The sequence below is a fragment of the Dipodomys ordii genome, unplaced genomic scaffold (genome assembly GCF_000151885.1).
Source record: "Dipodomys ordii isolate 6190 unplaced genomic scaffold, Dord_2.0 Scaffold13, whole genome shotgun sequence".
NCBI lineage: Eukaryota > Metazoa > Chordata > Mammalia > Rodentia > Heteromyidae > Dipodomys > Dipodomys ordii.
In genome coordinates this window covers 23551909-23568997 of record NW_012267229.1, presented here as the reverse complement: position 1 = coordinate 23568997, position 17089 = coordinate 23551909, and the positions used below count along the sequence as shown (strand labels likewise).

General features: G+C 45.3%; 1 protein-coding gene across 1 annotated transcript in view; it reads right to left on the bottom strand.

Moving 5' to 3' along the window:
- Sys1 (Sys1 golgi trafficking protein) overlaps window positions 1-439 on the bottom strand; it is a 4908-nt gene extending 4469 nt beyond the window's left edge. Inside the window, exons 1-2 of the mRNA XM_013010720.1 lie at window positions 396-439; window positions 109-216 (exon numbers count right to left, since the gene is read on the bottom strand). Of these exons, the coding sequence (XP_012866174.1) occupies window positions 109-216; window positions 396-439 (152 nt within the window). The remainder of the gene's footprint in view (window positions 1-108; window positions 217-395) is intronic.
- Between the last annotated feature and the right edge of the window lie 16650 nt (window positions 440-17089).

The following is a 17089-nucleotide window of genomic DNA, read 5'->3' as shown; positions in this document are numbered from 1 at the left end:
AAGGCGGGGCGGGCCGACCCATTCCCGGGGAGAGGGGGGAGGCCGGCCCCTCCGACCCACTCGCCCCACCCCGGCCTGCACGCGAGCTTCTCCAGGGCTTTCACTCACCCGGCGCCGGGCGCGAGGATCGAAGCGTCCGAACGTGGCCCGGCCTCAACCACGATCTTCCGAAACGGCGCAGACGGACGGGACCACGGAGCACAGGCCCCAGCGGGCCTAGAGAGGCCAAGCTCCGGCTACCCGAGGAGCCACTGAGGCTGCGCGGAAGGCGCTTCCGGGACGGAAGTGGAGGGGCGGGGCTAAGACTCCGCAAATGCAATGGGTGCAACCCTACTGCAGACCACGAAACGGAGGGGCGGGCTTAATATTGCACAGGCACACGGAGGGCCGCCTACGCCTGCTCCAGAGCACGGGCCGCCGGGAAACGAGCCGTGCACATGCGCAGATGAGGAGCGAAGTTGACTTAAGGTGACACGAAAGCTGTAGAGCTTGCGCGCCCTCTAGAGGGAAATCGGGGGGAGTGGTGGAGAAAGCTACCAAGGGGAGAGAGAAGGAGGCGTCGGGGTAAGAGAAATGCAGTTAGATTATTTTCAGTTTACATTTCCAATGTTTTTGTTTTTCCTCCAATTTAGAGATTAGGAATAATTGCACTTACAAGCTCTTCTACATTTTGTTACCACTGTTTTCATTATAACAAGTGATGGAAGACCAGAGAAAGGAAGCAATGTATTTATAAAGTGGTAAAATCAGAATTAGAATTCAGTTGTTTGAAAACACTACTATGCTGTCCTGGTACTCGCCCGTTGCTAGGAAGGTTAGAACATGAGAGACAATACAGATCCTGGCATTCCGGGGCAGAGTGGTGGGTGTTTTATAATGTGGTTATCCAATGGGAAGAAAGTGCAGGCTCTGAAGTCATGCCCAGGGTCAAATCCTGGCCTTGCCTGCTGTGATTATTTTATCTCTGCCTTCTCTGAGTCTGAATAGTGGACAGTCAGTAAATATTTGCCCGAATGAGTCAAGAACAGAGAAAGGGCAACAGCAAACTGATGACTCACTTAATTCCTGTCCCTGAAGACCAACTCTCCAACTTCATCGATTCAAGTTTAATCTTCCTGGGAGTGGAAAGAAGGGAAGTAGCTGGTTCTAGGAAAAGGAATTTGGGCTTAGAGCCAGTTCTATCACTTACTAGCTGTGCTACCCGAAAGCCACTTCCGTCTTTAAACCTCAGCTTCCCTGTTTATGAAATGAGGAGTTAGACAAGATTAACATTTTCCAGCATTGAATTACACTCTATCACTTATTTTCCCATTAAAAATGTATCAAAGTCCAGTGTAACTGCCAATCTCAATTTCCAAACAGCATATGATAACTATGTTATCACCTTGATGGATACTATTCCAGACAAAAATAAAGAAATGAGATTTTACTCAAGGGTAGTTCCTCTTTTTTAATTTAAAGTTTATTGTAAAGATGTACAGAGGAGTTACAATTATATAAGTAATATAATTAGTACATTTCTTTTTTAACAATGTTCCCCCTCCCTCATTTTCTCTCACTCCCCCCCCACAAACTCCCCTGTCCCCCAAGTTGTAAAGTTCATTTCCAACATAGTGTCTGGTAAGTATAGCTTAATTTCTCTTATCTTTGGAAACAAGCTAAACAATCACTTGGACTCTAGCTTGAAAATGATTAAGATCCAAAGATTTCCAAGGTGTTTCTAATTCAACCATTCTTTTAGGGACGTCAATTCAATTCAATTCAACACACACATATTCAAATTCCTCCAATCCACCAATCCGTGCATAGGTCATATGATCCACTGTTTGTGAGAAAACATTTTCTGTTTGTCAAGTGCCACATGACCTAGTTTAATCCTTACAATCCAAGAAGGTAGTTGACTACCATCTGCCCACCCCATACAGATGAGGAAACTGCTGTGAGACTTAAGCTTAGACATATGACTCCAAGCACCAAATTCCATTTCAGAAGACAAAAAAAAAGGAAGGAGACAGTGAAATGGTTGTGGTAAGTAGAAAATAATCAGTTGAATCTTTTCACTCAGATAGCCCCAGGTAATAGATCAGGGAGATGTGAGGAGAGAGATTTGGCTTAATTACCCCAGGCAGGTCTATCTTCCTTCCAGTACTGGAGACTGTTACCCCTCAGGTCACTGGTGGGTCCACTCCACCCCATCTTATGCCTTCCACCCCCAAGTAAGGAGGCTTGCATCCATTTTCCTGAAATGGAAAACATAGGTAGCCTGGTGTTAAAATTGTCTGGATAATTCATGTATGATGTCATCCCAAGAACCTGCCTCTGAGAAAAACCCCACTGCCAGTTTGCATTTTTCCATTTCCTTTTCCCTTTGGAAGTTCACCTGTTGAGTTCCCACTTTGTCAAGCCCTGGAAATGGGCACCATCTGTGTCTTAATCTGAATACAACAAGGAAACCAAAAGCTAGGGTAAACCAGGGCAGCTCCCTTGGCCAGCTTCCTTGGCCTATTTGTGAAATCAAGTAGCCTAGTTGAGAGCACAAAACCTGAGCGCGAACATCACGGAATTGCTGTGTGACTTTGGGCAAGTCCCTGTTGGGTTTTAATACCTCAAACTACAAAATGAAGGAGTGGCATTGGATGCCAACTTCCAAATGCAATCCATGGCCCTATGCCATCTGAATCACCTAAGGAACATATTACACATCCAGTTTCCTTGTTGCAAAACAGTCTAAATCTTCAAAAACAGAGTGCAGAAATCTGTACACACACACACACACTCTAATACTGAGGCTCAAACCCAGAACTACCTGTATGCTAAGCAAGCATTCTCTTAACCAGCTACATCCCCAGCTAATATCCATATATTCAAGCTAGATATATAGGTACACACCTATAATCCCAGCACTCTGGAGGCTGAGGCAGGAAGCTCATAAATTCCAGTCTAACTTGAGTGTTAATAGACACTATCTCCAAAGACATTAAAAGGGGGGAGGGGCAGAGTGGATCTGGGGGAGGGATTGTTCCTCAAAGTGCTTACCCAGCAATCAGGAGCCAGGTCCCCTGGGTGCAATCTCCACTAGTACAAAACAAACAAAAAGGCCCCTGTCCAAGTGTCTTAGAAGCACAGTCAATTTGGTAAACACAGAACAAGATGACCCAAACCAATTCTCCATTTAACAGAAATTAGTTTTTCTCTGTGACCTTGACATGTCCACAGCTCTCATTGGCCTCCAGGGTTTGTTTTCTCGATCTGTAACTTGACTAGAATAGCTGGTCTCTGAGGGCCCTTCCCACAGTGCCAAGTCTGTGGTTACAAACTTATGAATGAAATTTCAACTTTAGGTCAGGCAGAGTGACGAAGAGCCCCAAGTTGGGACAAACTGTCCTCTGGATGGACAGGAAGGCAAATACCTTAGGTCACTTAGTCACTCGTGTCATTCCCACACTGGGGCACCGCTGTGAACATGTAAGGACAACTACCGGGGTCAGTTTCTGACCCATGCACAGTTCTGTAGGAAATGTTCTTATATGGGTCTGTGGGCTTTAGAGCCCTGCTTAGATTCAAATCCTGGTGCTACTACAGTCTTGAGGAAAGTTATTTCATCTCTCTCAGTCTTGTTAGTTTTTATTAAAATGGGCATCAAGCTGGGTGCCAGTGGCTCACACCTGTAATCCTAGCTACTCAGGAGGCTGAGATCTGAGGATCGAGGTTCAAAACCAGCTTGGGCAGGAATGTCCGTAAGATTCTTATTTCCAATTAATTACCAGAAAACCAGAAGTGGTTCTGTGGCTTAAGTGGTGGAGCTCTAGCTTTGAGGTGAAGAGCTCAGGGACAGCAGTGACCAGGCCCAGAGGTCAAGCCCCACGACCAACCAAAAAAAAAAAAAATAGCACCCAAATGCATGTTTAGCTCACTACCTGATAAATCCTCTGTGCTATGTAAATGTTAGCAATATTAATTATTGTGATTATTCCTTCCCTTGGAATGTGGGAGTAGAAATATTTGAGTTTTATGTCAAGGATCTTACTGGGTGTCAGACTGAGCCTGGCAGCTGGAAGAGAGGAGTAATTTTGTTTCTTTCTTCCTCATCTCACTCTTACTCCCAAGATTCAGCAGCTCCCTCCTTCCCTCCCTCCCTCCTTCCCGCCCTCCTTCCCTCCTTTTGATTGCTTCATTGCCTTGCTCACATGTTTCTTTTCAGAGAATAGATTATGAAAGTCTCTTTTCCCCCTCTTCAGAGCCATGTCTTGGAACAGGTTATGCAACTCTCTGTGCTCAAATTTTTTGGAAACTCCATGTGGGAGGCTGGCATTTGGCTGCCTGTCGTCCAGATGTGTGACAGTCCTGGACTCTGGCCAGTAAGTTCCGCTCTTAGAGTGGAAACTTGCGGGGGGGGGGGGGGGGAGAGAAAAACCGAACTCATTGGCTGCCTTTCTCCTTCAGACTGGGAACCTTTTGTTACCCGGACTGCTTTAGGCCTGTATTTGAGGAGGAGCATTTGCTGAGCAACTACTTGTTTCTAAAACAAGCCTATAAGTTGTAGACACTATTAATAGTCATGTTTAACAGATAAGGAAGTTGGGGCTCAGAGAAGGGACACTGTTTACCCAAAGCCATATTGCTAGTGCGTGATAGAGGTGAATTCCAACCCAAGGGCAGACTCTACACATCACCTCTTCCCTTCCAGATAAAATGCACAGATTACAGTTTATACACTGTGTGTAAAGGTGTGTGTGTGTGTGTGTGTGTGTGTGTGTGTGTGCTGGTAGTGGGACTTGAATCAGTGCTTCACTCTCTTGCTTAGCTTTTTGTGCTCAAGGCTGGTGCACTACCATTTGAACCACACCTCCCCTTCTGTTTTTTTTTTTGTTATGAATTGGAAATAAGAGGTTATTAGATTTATCTGCCTGGACTGGATTCCAGTTGTGACCCTTAGATCTCAGCCTCCTGAGTAACTAGGATTGATTACAAGCATGAGCCACAGGTCCCTAGCAAGGAATTACTTTACAAATGGCATCCAGCCATGACCAATCTGAATAGGTAAGAGTTCAAGCAGAAACATATTTGAAGTGAAAGATGAAGCCATTTGTATATCTGGAATATTCCAGGTAGAAAGAAGTCTGGTGCAAAAGCCTGAGACTGGAATGAGATCGGCAGAGTCACTGGGCCTCGAGGAGCAGCTCAATGGGGCAGGAACTTCGTGGGCACTGGGAAACATGGCAGCCGAGGCCACCAGCCCATACCCAACAATGTCCAGCATACAATTCCATATCAATGTACAGTGCCCCTGGGAGAGGTACAGAGGGAGGAGGGAGGGAGTTATATAGGAGAAAGCAGATTGATTGACTGACTTGTTCATTCACCATGTGTGTGCAGCTGCAACTCTTGAACTTTAGTGTTTGCTTTATGACTGGTATTGCTAGGTTGTGGGGCACATATTACAATGTAACAGAAATGCTCTAAACTATCCAGGAAACTGGTGGCTCACACTTGTAATCCTAGCTACTCAGGAGGCTGAGTTCTGAGGATCATGGTTCGAAGCCAGACAGGGTGGGATTTTTCATGAGACTCTTTTATTTTTTTTTGCCAGTCATGGGGCTTGAACTCTGGGCCTGGGCACTGTCCCTCAGCTCTTCTGCTCAAGGGTAGTGCTCTACCACTTGGGCCACAGCACCACTTCCAGCTTTTTCTGCTTATGCGGTGCTGAGGAATTGAACCCAGGGCCTCATGCATGCAAGGCAAGCACTCTACCACTGAGCTACCTTTCCAGCCCCCTTCATAAGACTCTTATCTACAATTAACCAGCAAAAAGGTAGAAGTAGAGCTATAGCTGTAGTGGTATCATGGTAGCTAGCCTTGAGCAAAAGAGCACAGGGACAGTGCCCAGGCAATGAGTTCAAGCCCTATGACACACACACACACACACACACACACACACACACACACACACACACACACACAAAGACTTGAACTATATAAAATTCAGATGGGAATTCAATGTGGTCTCAGGAGAAGATGTCTCTGAGGAAGGAGCATTTCAACTGAATCCTGGGCAGGGATATGCTCAGCATAGGAGATGGCCTGATTCTGCCAGGCTGTCATCAAATGCTGGTTTACAATGATTGAAGGAGAGAACAGAGGCCTAAGGCATGGGAGGTGAGTAACCACAGATGCACAGTCAAATGGCAGAGTCCGTCTTCAGTCTTTTTCTGTTGTTGTTTTTCCTACATTGGAGTTTGACCTCAGAGGCTGATAGGCAAGCTCTCTACCTTTGAACAACACTCTAGTTTCTGTTTTGGCTTCACTACTTGGAACCTTTCTACTGTACTGACAACTCTTGCTGTTTATAAACCGCAGATTTCAGTTTCTGCAGCATCTGGAACACAGGCTCGTGCCTCCTCCTTGATGAGGGGCAGGGAACGCAAGGAGGATAAGGAAAGCTCAAAGAATGACTGGTTCCCAGTGTTCCCTAGTTTTCACTCTGCTCTGGGAGCTGTGACATGTGAATCATACAGCACTATGCCTGCCCCCCAAGTAAGTACCCACATGATGTCTCTGTCACGCCTCAGAGCCAGTAAGGTGTTGTGAACAAAGTCCAGGACTTGGAACCAATGGATCAAGATTTTAGGAAAAGTGTGTGTGTGTGTGTGTGTGTGTGTGTCTAGGTGCTGAGACTTGCATTCAGGGCCATGAGTTTGCTAGGATGGCATTCTACTACTTGAGCCATGCCTCTAGTTCTACTTTTTTTGCTGGAGATAAAGCCTCACAGGCTTTCCTATTTGAACTGGTTTAGAACTTCAATCCTCCAGATCTTAGCCTGCTGAGTAGCTAGTATTATATGCATAAACTATCAGCAGGATTTGCTGTTTTGCTTTGTTTTGAGACATAAGCTCAGGCTGGCCTCAAACTTGCTGTCCTCCAGCCTTTGACTCCTGAGTGCTGGGAGAGATTGGGGCTTTCATGAAGCTTTTGTCAGCTGGATGATGAACTCCACCTCTTTGAACTTCAGTTTCCTCAACTATAAGATGGTGTTGGCAGACCAGTCCTGGCTGTTCCTGGGGCTATTTGTGGTGTGTTTAAATGCAATAACATAGACAAGCTTCGTTTTAAAAGTGACATAGCAAGTTTTAAATGGTTAGAATTGTTTGTGTCTGTGTCTTTCTCCTATTGCTGGACTAGAGGAAGTGTGAGATTAGTGTGTAGGAAGCTCACAGTGATACATTTCTCTCTCACTCTCTCTCTCTCTTTCTCTTCCTCCCTCCCTTCCTTCCTATTTTCCCTCCCTCCCTTCTTTTTGTGGCAGCTCAAAGCAGGTCTCTCTCCCTGTTTTAAATGAGAAAGAATATAGGTATTGGACACAGGGAATTTGGCAGGAGAATGAAGTAGGGGCCACACCCTGACTTCACCCTACCTGCTCCTTACACTTACCCTGTCACTGCCACCACGTCTGCGGGAGGGACATTTTTTTGGGGGGGGGGGTCATAGGGCTTGAACTCTGGGCCTGGGCACTGTCCCTGCACTCTTCAGCTCAAGGAGAGCGCTCTACCGCTTGAGTCACAGCGCTACTTCCAGTTTTCTAGTGGTTTATCAGAGATAAGAGTCTCACTGACTTTCCTGCCTGGATTGGCTTTGAACCGTGATCCTCAGATCTCAGCCTCCTGAGTAGCTAGGACAGGTGTGAGCCACCAGCGCCCGGCTAGGAGGGACATTTTTTTAACCTTTGTTTTTCTCTCCTCCCTTATCCTTTGGAGGATACCTCAAAAGTGATTTTGTGGGGGGGAACAAGAATCTGGGCTATAAGCTCAGGGGGACAGAATGGGAATATAGACAAAAACTAAACCTGATTGAATCTTGTGTCAGTTAGCTTTTGCTGCATAACAAATGGCCCCTCAGATCTCAATCGCAAACAGTAATCAAAGGTGTATAAGTCAGCGCTGGGGTAGCTTTGTTACAGATGTGTTGCCATTTCTTCTCTCTCAGCCTGTTCTTTCATCTGTAAAATAAGAAGTAATATCATTGACTTCATAGGGCCAGGATGAGAAAGTGTCCAAGTATTCCTTTTTGCTTAAACATACCCTCTGCTCAAGTATGCTGGAAACTACAAGATGAGTGCCCTATTTACCGACTAGAAATGAAGGAAGTAATCTGGCTTACAGTGTTGTAAGGTGAATTATCCCAGAAGCCACATTTTGGAAGATGGAACATTGAGTCTTTATTATACAGTTAGCAGGCTATAGGCATCCTGTTGTTAGAAAGGCCTACAGCCCCCAAATATACATAACACAGCTAGGAAACATGCTAGAGAGGAAAGAATGAACAAAAACAAAACCAACAATACCAACAATCCAATTCAGCTCCAATGGAGAGCTGAATTGGGACACTATGATGACTGGAGACAGGACGTAGGACAGGATCACAGAGACACATGTGGCATGGCATCCTGGTGGCTGGGCTGGTCCAGACCTAAATAGGTCAGCATGGTGGGGGGGGGGAGGGAGCTGAGCCACAGGAAATTCCCAGTCTCAGGCACTGGACTGACAGATTCAGTAACCTATGGGCCAAGTGCCCAGCCCTGCCTCCAGGGATCTGGGCATGCCCATTACCTGGGAGACAGGTGATGGGCAAGGGGGCTTTCTTCCCCCAGCATGAAGACAAGATGTCAGATCCTAACATTCACCATGTGGCACCAATATGGCGCCAGCCAGACCTGACCTCCTTACTTCAACAGGTGTTCATTTAAAGCTAAATAAATACCACTGGCCAAACAGATGAGACAGAGAACCAGTAAGTCACTAAAGGGAGAAGCATACATCTGGGATAAAGACTAGACACTACCAATAAAGACCATGTGACATTAAAGGTCTGGAAATAATAGTATTGCATACCTGTAATCCCAGAATTTGGGAGGCTCAGACAAGAAGATTGTGAGTTCAAGACCAATTTGTGTGACAAGTAAGACCTCTCTCTCTCTCTCTCTCTCTCTCTCTCTCACACACACACACACACACACACCATACCAATTCTGCTAGCCTATATAATCTTTAATTCTTTCTGTTTTCAGTTGTTGTTTTTTTCTAGATCCTGATAACTCCTAAGTACCTTCTTTCCTTTTTTTTTTTTTTTTTTTTTTTTTGGGTCCGGTCGTGGGGCCTAAACTCTGGGCCTGGGCGCTGTCCCTCAGCTCTTCAGCTCAAGGCTAGCGCTCTACCACTTGAGCTACAGCGCCACTTCCGGCTTTTTTCTTTTTGCTTACGTGGTGCTGAGGAATCGAACCCACGGCCTCAGGCATGCAAGGCAAGTGCTCTACCACTGAGCCACCTTCCCAGCCCCCTTTTTTTTTTCTTTTAATTTTTCCTTTTTAAAAACATTGAAGTCTGGGAATGTGGCTTAGTAGTAGATTGCTTGCTTAGCATGCATGAAGCCATGGATTCAATTCCTTAGTACCACATAAATAGAAAAGGCCAAAGCCGGGCTGGAAGGTGGATCAGTGGTAGAGTGCTTGCCTTGCATGCCTGAGACCCTGGGTTCGATTCCTCAGCACCACATAAGCAAAAAGAAAAAAGCCAGAAGTGGTGGTGTGGCTCAAGTGGTAGAGTACTGAGCTGAAGAGCTGAGGGACAGTGCCCAGGCCCAGAGTTCAGGCCCCACGACCGGACCCCCCCCCCAAAAAAAAGAAAAGGCCAAAGCCATGTGCGCCATTGACTCATGCCTATAATCCTAGCTACTCAGGAGGCTGAGATCTGAGGATCATGGTTGAAAGCCAGCCTGGGAAGGAAAAGCCATGAAACTCTTATCTCCAATAAACCACCTAGAAAACCAGAAGTGGTGCTAAGGCTCAAGTGGTAGAGCACTAACCTTGAGCTGAAGAGCTCAGGGATAGCCCAGAGTTCAAGCCCCATGACCGACAAAAAAAAAAAAAAGAAAGAAAGAAAAGAAAAGGGAAAAGAAAGGAAGAAAAATAAAAGGCCGGAAGTGGTGCTGTGGCTCAAGTAGTAGAGTGCTAGCCTTGAGCAAAAGAAGCTCAGTGACAGTACCTAGCCCCTGAGTGTAAGCCCCAGTATGCGAACAAAAACAACAACAAAAGATTGAGCAAAAGTATCACTATGTAGCCTAGGCCAGCTTCAAATTCTCTATCCTCCAGTCCATCCAATGCTGGGATTATAGGCCTGCATTACCGTATCTGGCTTCTTGCTCCCTCCCTCCCACCTTTTCTTCATTCCTTCTTCCTTTCCTGTTTTTGGTTGTATTGGGTTTGTGCCTGCTTCACCTCCAACTCTTTCCTTTTTCTTAAGGGAATTTGACTGAGGCATTACCATTTCACTACCATTTCAAGACCTGGGCTGGGTCAGAAGAAGATACACATAAAGTTGTCAGCCTTAAGCAGCCTCAAATAGTAGATTCTTAGCCTAGATAACTGGTAGCTATTGACTAGGAATTCACCAACTGCTTCAGAGCCAGGACATGGTGGTATATGGTTGTAATTCTAACACTGGGAAGATGGAGGCAGGAGGATGAAGTCCCATGCCATCGAAGCAATATACAATACAACACACAATAACCATTACCACCAACACTCTGTCTGTTCACCAGTATTACGAAGCAATATACAGTACAACACACAATAACCATCACCACCAACACTCTGTCTGTTCACCAGTATTAATCCAAAGGTCTTTCGCATACAAAGTGTTCATCAAATGTTTGTTGGATAGGTAAGTAACCAAATTAATGAATTAGTATATTTGAGGCTCTAAGGAAAAACATCCCAATGGCATTCATCCAGTTAGACATAAAACAATCTTTTTTTTTCCTTTTTCTTTTATTTCTCCTCTTGCAGGTCCTGGAGATCAAACCTAGGACCTGGTCTACACTAGGCAAGCACCCAACCACTGAGTCACGCCCTCATTCCCAAACACAGACAATTTTTTTGTTGAATGGCAGTCTATGCTAGCAAGGTGCTATGGATATATCCACGAACCAGACATTGTCTCTGTCTCATGAAGCTTTTATCTTGTGGGAGAAACAGATGATAAGCAAGTAAAAGAATAAACTCATGATGACAGGTAAGGGGGAAAAAATGAAGCAAAGCATACCGAGTAATTGAAAGGGTTATTTTCAGAACTCTTAGAAATACCTCTAGTGGATCCTGACTCACTGTGGTGTGGACTTTGGTTTGCCTCTCTTACAATGGCCATACTGTTAAATTCCATGGATCTGGGAGGATCCTTTGAGCCAGAGCATTTGCAGTTTCTGTGGTTATGCAAGGCAGTAGCTGGACATTCCACAAGCTCTGGAAAGTCTTGGCTGTTATTAGCTGGAACTGGAGAGAGATTTGCATAAAATTTGGAAGAGTGAAACAGTTCAGCATCTCTCAGGGACATGGAGCCCCATGATCCTATCCCCTTATCTATTTTGAAAATTGGGTAGCTATTACCTATTTACTGTGTGTTAAAAGCCATTGGAGAAGGGAATAATGCAGGATGTTTACAAATCAACATCTTTTGTTTTTGTTGGTCCTGGGTCTTGAACTCAGGGCCTCAGCGCTATCCCTGAGCTCTTTTGCTCAAGGTTAGTGCTCTACCACTTAGAGCCACAGTGCCACTTCCAGTTTTCTGGTAATTTATTGGAGAGAAGAGTGTCATGAACTTTCCTGCCTGAGCTGGCTTTGACCTGGGATCTTCAGAGCTCAGCCACCTGAGTAGCTAGGATTACAGGTGTGAGCCACCAGCGCCAGGTAGGTGATATATTTGATGTCAAAACTTATAGCATTTATGTGCAAGATATTGTGGGAAGCACCACACCATCAGCATTCTTATAACGTGAAGAACTATAGTCATTCCCAAAGTGCAAATGAGGTAACTGAGGCACAGAGAGGGTAAAATATCCTCAAGTCAAACAGCGAGATTGCTCTGTGGATTGCAGCCAGGATTGCAGGATTGCAGCCCAGATTGCTCTGTGAAGTCTGAGCTCTTACCACCTAACATGAGAAAGAAAGGGATGCTGTTAGAAATGGCTCAGGATGTTGGGGTGTCGTGTAGGAATAAGGACACCAACCCAAAAGGGACTTGGCAAGGCAAGGTTTACTTCTGCAGAAGGGTGGGCCATCAGCCAGAAACCTGGCACTCAAGCACACCAGAGCAGGCAGGCTGCTCCCTTTTTAATCCCTGACCCAGCAGGCCCCGCCCCTCTGCTCCCATTGGCTGAGCTCAGGTTCACAGTCAGCGAAAGGATATGGCCTAGCTGGGGTGGCTCAGGCCTGTAATCCTAGTTTACCCAGGATGATGAGATCTGAGGATCATGGTCCGAAGCCAGCCCAGACAGTAAAGGCTGTGAGACTCTTATTTCCAATTAACCACCAGAAAACCGGAAGTGGTAGAGCACTAGACTTGAGCTGAAGAGCTCAGGGAAAGCGCCCAGACCCGGAGTTCAAGCCCCATGACCGAGGGTCAGGGGAAGATGTGGCATGATCAACAAGATTAACTAAGGTTCAAGGAACTTCTAACAGGATGTCTTTTAAAAGTACAGCAGGCAAAGGATGTACCTAAAATATAATTAACAAGGGCCAAGCCACCTGGCCAAAGCAGGAACTTTTCAGAAAAAACAATTCTCATCAGATTAACAGAAAAGAAACAAACTACTTTGATAGAAAAAAGGCTTTTCTCACAATGCTTACCCAACAGGGAGAGAAAACAGAACACTAGAAATTTCAGAAGGGGAGATGAAAGCTAGAAGCAGGTGATGGGTTTACGTTTGCAGAAGAGCGTATTTAAAGAGAGGTTGCTAGTATCCCCTTGGGCTTGACCTCACTGTGTGTGCCAGGCACACACCCAGCCTGAGAAGTGAGGTAAAGGAAAATACCTTCACCCCTGTCATAAGCTGGGTTTCAACTCCTGTTTGTTCTCCATGAGAGAAGACTGCCTGTTAGTGTTGTGGCTCATTTCCATTTGCTTGGTGAGGAACTAGATGGATGATGTCAAACGTGTGGCTCACTTGGACTCACTTCAGGCCTAGAAAATAAAGAAAGGCAGGGACATGTGCCCCTTGCCTGCAACTTTATTTCATTCTCTTAATGGCTGAGAAAACATTATCTCTTTTTGCAGACGTCTACGTTGACTTTCAAGTTTTCTTCACCTGGCAGTTTCTGGAAGGAGGATTGCAATCAAGAACTTCTGGCTCTAAAAATTATAAAAGTTTTGTTCTGTTTACTGTTTCAGCACCATGCAGGAAATAGATTGAGTACTGAAAAATCTTGACTACTGCTTTTTGTGTTCTAAGAATCAAAGGGAAATTCCTCCTACCCCCCCCCCTCAAAAAAATAACCCTCTCAGAGAACTTCAACTTTTAGTCAAGTTTTTAATCTTTTGCAGGATCAGGACTTCTTTACAAATCTAAAGAATCTGGGGGCTGAGAAGGTAGCTCAGTGGTAGAGCGCTTGTCTTGCATGCATGAGGCCCTGGGTTTGATTCCTCAGCACCACATAAACAAAAAGAAAAAAGCCAAAAGTGGCTCTGTGGCTCAAGTGGTAGAGCACTAGCCTTGAGCTGAAGAGCTGAGGGACAGCACCCAGGCCCAGAATTCAGGCCCCACGACCGGACTCCCCCCCCAAAAAAATAAAAAGAATCTGGGGGCTGAGAAGGTGGCTCAGTGGTAGAGTGCTTGCCTTGCATGCATGAGGCCCTGGGTTCGATTCCTCAGCACCACATAAGTAGAAAAAGCCAGAAGTGGCACTGTGGCTGAAGTGGTAGAGTGCTAGCCTTGAACTGAAGAGCTGGGGGACAGCGCTTAGGCCCAGAGTTCAAAAAAAAGAATCTGAAGCTGGGCACTCATACCTGTAATCCTAGCTACTCAGGAAGCTGTGATCTGAAGATCAAGGTTCAAAGCCAGCCCAGATAGGAAAGTCAATGAGACTCTTATCTCCAATGAGATACCAAAGAAGACCAGAAGTGGAGCTGTGGTTTGAGTAGTAGAGTGCAAAAAGCTCAGGGACAGTGCCCAGGCCCTGAGTTCAGTCCTCAGGACTTGTGTGTACATGTGTGCTCACACACACACACACACACACACACACACAATTTGAAGTCTCTTACCATAGAATACAGGAATAATGGCTATTATGTGTCCTTTGCAAGGAACCAAAGATAAACCCTCATAAATACATGTATACCTATATTCCAACATCTCTTTAGACAGGTTCTCAGAACTTGGGGAGGGAGAAATTAATTTCTTAATTCCAGAAGGTTGAGATAGTTTTATAGAAATCCTATTAGCTGTAAACTGAACGTTTTCATTCTTTGCTGGTTGTATTTTCTCTAAATTATTATTTTATTTATTTATTTATTTTTAATTATTATTTTAAAACCATGTATTCCTTGGCACAGTCTTTAATTGATAGTTAACACTTTTCACCAGATGGTTAAATAATTACAAAGGTTGTAATTTCAATATATTGTAAATCTGTGTACTTTGTATATACTTAAAAATAAAATGATTATGGCTAGGGTTGTAGCTCAGTGGTAGGTACAGTGTTTGCTTAGCATCCATATGAGCCTGGGTTCTGAGCCAGGCACCAGTGGCTCATGCCTGTGATTCTAGGGATTGAGGAGGCTGAGATCTGAGGATCATGGCTCAAAGCCAGTTTGGGCAGGAAAGTCCATGAGATTCTTACCTCCAAATAACCACCAGGAAACTGGAAGTGGTGCTGTGGCTCAAAGTGTTAGAGCACTAGTCTTGAGAGTTCAGGTCTTATGGCCAACCAAAAACAAACTAAGAGCCTGGGTTCTAACCCTAGTGCATGTGCACACACATCCCAACGCACATGCATGTCTACGCATACACAGAGAGGAGTTATAAGAGTTACATCATTTAAATGTATTCAGTTGAATTAACTATTCTTGAAATTTGATCCTCAACCATTCATTAAAAATAAATACATGAACCGATTCTTCTCTAAGAGTCAGAAAGTTCTACTCCACATTTTACTACAAAGTTTATTATATGTGTGTCTGTGTAAATGCACACACACACACACACACACACACACACAGAGGCAGTTCTGGGGACTGAACTCAGGGCCTCAGGCTTGTGAGACAAACGCGCCATCATTTTAACCAGATATTTTTCAGATAGGGACTCATATTTTTGCCCAGGCTGGACTTGGACATTAGTCATTTTACCTCCACCTCCCAATTAGCTGGGACCATAGGTATGCCCCACCATGTTTGGCTTGTTTTTGTAATGCTAACTTCTGCCCCCATGCTGGCCTTGAGTTTTGTTTCCTAATCTCCACCTCCTGCATAGTGCCTATTTTATGTTAAGAAGCTTATTGAAGGGTGTTGTGGTTACAACTCAGTGGTACAATGCTTACACACACCCTGGATTCAGGTTCTAGCACCACATAAGTAAATAATTAAAGGCAAAGAAATTAAGTATTCAGAACTCATTACTTCCTAATTGTCTCACTACACTTTATCATCTACTTGAAGATTGTGTGGTACAAACATTGCTGATTGCCTTCCAACTTCATGACCAGTGACATCTCATTAGTAGCTTGAAATCAACGATGGTGGGAATATTTACACCACAGAAATTGGCAAATGGCACAAATTAGCACCCCCACATCTCCCCATCTGTTGTCAAACATTAACCAGCACACGGATAGACTACCTGTACACACTGAAATTTTCACCTAAAAACTTGGCTGGCCTGTAATCCTAGTACTTGAGAGGCTGGGGCGGGAAGGTTGGGAATTCAAGGCCAGCCTTGAGTTGGTGGAAACTGAAGGGGTTTTGTTATAGTAATGTGATGACAGCTAACTAAAGTCATGTAGTGATCTAGCAGCAAAAATTATTTCTAATGATCTGCCTACTCACAATTAGATTAAATCTTTCAGTTTTGTGCAAAGTGAATATTGCAAACCATGGGACTTGCAAAAAAAAATGTCTTATTCTAGGGTGATTCATTCATTTTTTTTTAGTTTCCAAATTTTAGGGAAGTATATTCAGAATAGTTTTGAGTTGCTCATCATTGGGAAAATATGGTCAGTGTTTGAAACTTGCTTTACTTTTAAGGCTCTTTTAAATCTCCTTCTTTGAAAAGATTTACATTCTTGGATAAAACTCAAGGAGTAGAAGAAGGGATGTTAGGGAGCTGGACCTAATAATGTCTAGGACCTGGAATCCCAAAGACTACTGAGGCTGAGGAAGGAGGATTGTGAGGTGGAGGCCAGCCTGGGGAATGTTGGACAACCCTGTCTCCAAGTGGGAGAAGGAGGCAGGCAGCCAGAGGGGCAAGAAAGGAGGTGAAGGAGGCAGAGAAAATTATACAAAACTCAAATTTCAGCATCCACAAATGATGCCTTGACCGGTAAGCCATTCCCTTAGTGTGTGTGTGTGTGTCTGTCTGTCTGTCTGTCTTCAAGGATAGAAATAAGGGCCTAGGTGCTATCCGTGAGCTTTTTTGTTCAGAGTTGGCTGGAGCTCTATCACTTGAGCTACAGCTCCGCCCCCAGCTTTTTGATGGGTAAGTGGAGATAAGTCTCACAGACTTTCCTACCTGGGCTGGCTTCCAACTGTGCTCCTCAGATCTCAGCCTCCAGAGAAGCTAGGAACACAGGCCTGAGCCACCAGCCCAACTTCCCTTAACGTTTGCGTGCCTGCATTTACCCATGGCACTTGGTCTGAATAGTTCAGAGTAGTTCCAAGGCCCAGAAAGCGCGGAATAGTTAGCTGTACGAAAACTTTGCCCATGGCTGTGTAAGTTTGCCCTGACCCATTTAGAAAGTCTTGGGTGGCCTCAGAGGCGAGCGCACCCACTTTGAAACCTGGTCTAAACGGACCGCCCCCGCCCCCCCCTGCAGCCCCCGGGCCACCCTCCCCGTTTCTGGGCCTCAGTTCCCCCAACTGTACGTTAAGTGGGGTTGAGTGGGGTTGGGTGTGGGGGGCTCGTAGTGGATCGGATAAACGAAGTCGAGGGGAGCCTCGGGAGGGTCCCCCTTGGAGCGGGCGGGCGCAGGAGCGCGCGCGTGCGCGCACGCACCGGGCAGGTCCCCCGGGGTTTCCAGCTCCGCGTGCGTGCGTGCGCCCCGCGGCCCAGC